Source organism: Chelmon rostratus, chromosome 12, assembly GCF_017976325.1.
Source record: "Chelmon rostratus isolate fCheRos1 chromosome 12, fCheRos1.pri, whole genome shotgun sequence".
NCBI lineage: Eukaryota > Metazoa > Chordata > Actinopteri > Chaetodontiformes > Chaetodontidae > Chelmon > Chelmon rostratus.
In genome coordinates, this window is record NC_055669.1 from 22768689 (window position 1) to 22771677 (window position 2989).

General features: G+C 39.7%; 1 protein-coding gene across 2 annotated transcripts in view; it reads left to right on the forward strand.

The window, feature by feature from the left end:
* The first annotated feature begins 370 nt into the window (after positions 1-370).
* pold3 (polymerase (DNA-directed), delta 3, accessory subunit) overlaps positions 371-2989 on the forward strand; it is a 5102-nt gene continuing 2483 nt past the window's right edge. For both annotated transcript variants that reach the window (XM_041950029.1, XM_041950030.1), the window contains exons 1-7: positions 371-504; positions 1193-1248; positions 1639-1738; positions 1841-1880; positions 1966-2098; positions 2230-2485; positions 2583-2655. In XM_041950029.1, the coding sequence (XP_041805963.1) occupies positions 448-504; positions 1193-1248; positions 1639-1738; positions 1841-1880; positions 1966-2098; positions 2230-2485; positions 2583-2655 (715 nt within the window). In that variant the 5' untranslated portion in view covers positions 371-447. The remainder of the gene's footprint in view (positions 505-1192; positions 1249-1638; positions 1739-1840; positions 1881-1965; positions 2099-2229; positions 2486-2582; positions 2656-2989) is intronic.

Here is a 2989-nt window from a genome sequence, read left to right on the forward strand (position 1 = left end):
ATAGTGCACACATTACTGTACATAACTATCTTACATTACCATGTGCAATTTACAATTACCATGTGCAAATTCAATTTTTTTTTCATGAGCAATATTATTTTCTATATACAGCCCCTCCGATTTTTGTATAGAATGGACAAATATAACTGACTTTTTTTATTTTGTATTTTGTATCTTTTATTTTCGTCTACGTCTCCTCATGTGACTATTGCTGCTGCTTTTAATGGGTTTGTTGCTAATTAGAAAACAGCTCCATCACCATCTTTAGTCCTAAACTGTATTATCAGTCTGTAGCCCGCGTTGTCCTGTAGAGGGCAGCCTGCAGCCCCTCACCCCACCGGAAGTAAGAACGGGCACATGTGACATTTAACAGGAAGTAAATAAATACCTTCCCGCGCAGTTGAATCGGTGCAAGAAGACGTCCACATTCACGGATAATCAAACAAAATGGACGAGCTTTATTTGGATAACATCGACGAATTTGTCAACGACCACAACAAGATAGTAAGTGCACGCTTGATTAGTGGTGTGCCCTCTATTTTAACGTTGTTCCGGGTTAAATAATGCCGCCTTTACTGACGCTAGCCCTGATATAATTAGCCGTCGAACTACGTTGAAAAACTGCCTGTTTACTTTCTGATAAATATGTACATTGGCGTGAAGTAAAGCCTAGCGTTGTTTACAATTCTGTAACATTTGTGTGGATATTTTGGTGAATTCGGCTTATGAGTGATGTTGAAAATAGCATTGAATTTAACAGAAACGTATTTTTTAGACATGATTAGCTGCTGTTACTCCTTGAAACCGCCAAATGTTGTTGGAAGTAACATTCGACGAACATTGTAGAATTTATTAAACATCGAATACGAGTTAAAGGCTGCAATTATGTTGGCCAAACAACATCTTTATCAAGCGTTATGATGGAAACCAAACGGATAACGTCACTAAGAATGGCAAGTGAGCTAACGCTAGCTAGGGTACAATACGTACTGTAACGTCAACTGTAATTACGTTTAATGTTAGGCTGGCGAATTAAATGCTAACATTAGATGACTTTCCTTGTTTGAATTGAAAAACATCAGATCCTTCTTTTTTCCCCAGCCGCCTCATTCTTATAATTCTTATAAATATTCTCTTACAAATATGACTGACAGTGAAATACAAATGCTGTCGTGTGTTTTCTATTTAACAGGTCACCTATAAATGGCTGAGTCTCACTCTGGGAGTCCATGTCAACATAGCCAAACAGTGAGTGTTCCTCCTCCTCTTCAGGCTCCTGGCACAGTGTTCAAACTTTACAGAAACGGGAACAAGCCAAAAATCCAGATTTTGCATGATATTATATGTAGATGACTTTATTGTTAAAGTCAAGGCAAAAATGAATACAAAATATGCTAAGAATCTGATCAAGTGTTCACTGCAAACATTCTGTACTTGGCAGCTTTCTGTGCTGCAAGAGCTGCATTTCAGTCAGTAACCAGGACATATGAAAGTTCAGTACCCAGCTCTGATATGATAACTTTCATATCATCTAACAAAATCTAGTGTTAGTGATTTTGGAATACAGTATGTTGTCAATAACTTAAAAAACAAACAAACATGGAAATAGAGTAGAAAAAATGTTTGTCTTGTCTTCAGGATGCTTTTTCATTATTTGGATCACAAGAGGAAGGAAAGCTCAGCTCAGCTCCACGCTACCTACCTTGTGTCGGGGAAGTTTGTAGACAATGGCCAAAAGGTGAGAAACAGTCTCATGTTTGTCATGGTTTGCATATTTCTGTGCACTCCTCTGATTTCAGAGATTTTTATTTTGTGTTGCTGATGTTGTGCCTCCTTCCAGAGTCACAAGGTGTCAATTGTCAAAGAGGACCAGCTGGAAGGTGTGTAAATATGTTTACCAGACCACCAGCGCTGACTCTTGTAGAATTGTCAGAATCATCTAATCTCAGATGTTTTCTTTTGCAGATTTCAAATCCAAGATGAGCTTAATAGTCAGCGTCCATGTCTACAGTGTCCAGAAAGCTTTACTGAAAGACAGCGGTCCCCTCTACAGCGTTGACTATGACGCTGTGAAAGACAATCTGAAGAACTGCAGCAGGTATGTTGATGTTGATTTGTGGTGGAACTAAGGATAATTCAGTCTAGAAGGGGAAACAAATAAAACCTGTTTAATTTGTAGAGCAATCAGACTTCATGAAAGCATTATTGTCCCTTCTACTCTGTTTGCAGATACAGTGCGATCCGCTGTGCCAGTGCAGTGCCCATGTCCTCTCTGGAGCTGCAGCAGGCGAGAGAAGTCCATCGAGCTCCTACACCAGAGCCTGAACACAAAAAATCTGGCATGAACGGAGAGGCTAACGTTGCTTCCAAACCTTCCACCAAGCCACAGAAAGGCATCATGGGAATGTTTGCAAATAAAACTGCTCCTAAGAACCAGGAAAATGGCAAAGACATTAAGTCGGAGCAGAAAGAGGATGCACCCGTGGTACAGTTTTATATTCTTTGGTTTGATTAACTGCTGTTTACAATGAAATGAATAAGTGATTGCTATAGTTTTGTTACTGATGTGTTTGCTGTTTTAGGTTGATGCTCCTAAAACCAAACCAGCCACAAAAGCCAATCCTATGACGAACTTCTTTGGGTCTCAAACAGCAAGTGAGTGCCCCTTGTCTAGAATTTAGCTGTTTTGATCTGCTCCTGCTGCATTAGAGCAAAATCATTTTCTCTTTGGGCTGTTTTTCATGGAGGACTTGAAGCTGCTTTAACTTAAACTTTCTTTTTGAGGCAGTAAGTTTGTCCTCTTCCACCTTGCATCTCATCCCCACTGTCATTTTCTGGCCTCAATACTTGTCATTCAGACAGCTGTTTACCTTCTGACAGTCCCCAAGATTAACACCATACAGACAGTGAATGCATGAAATTGTCAGCAATTTTCAGCATCCAGCAAACTTTAGGCAAACACGCAAGCCGTGAGCAGAGGCATTATGTT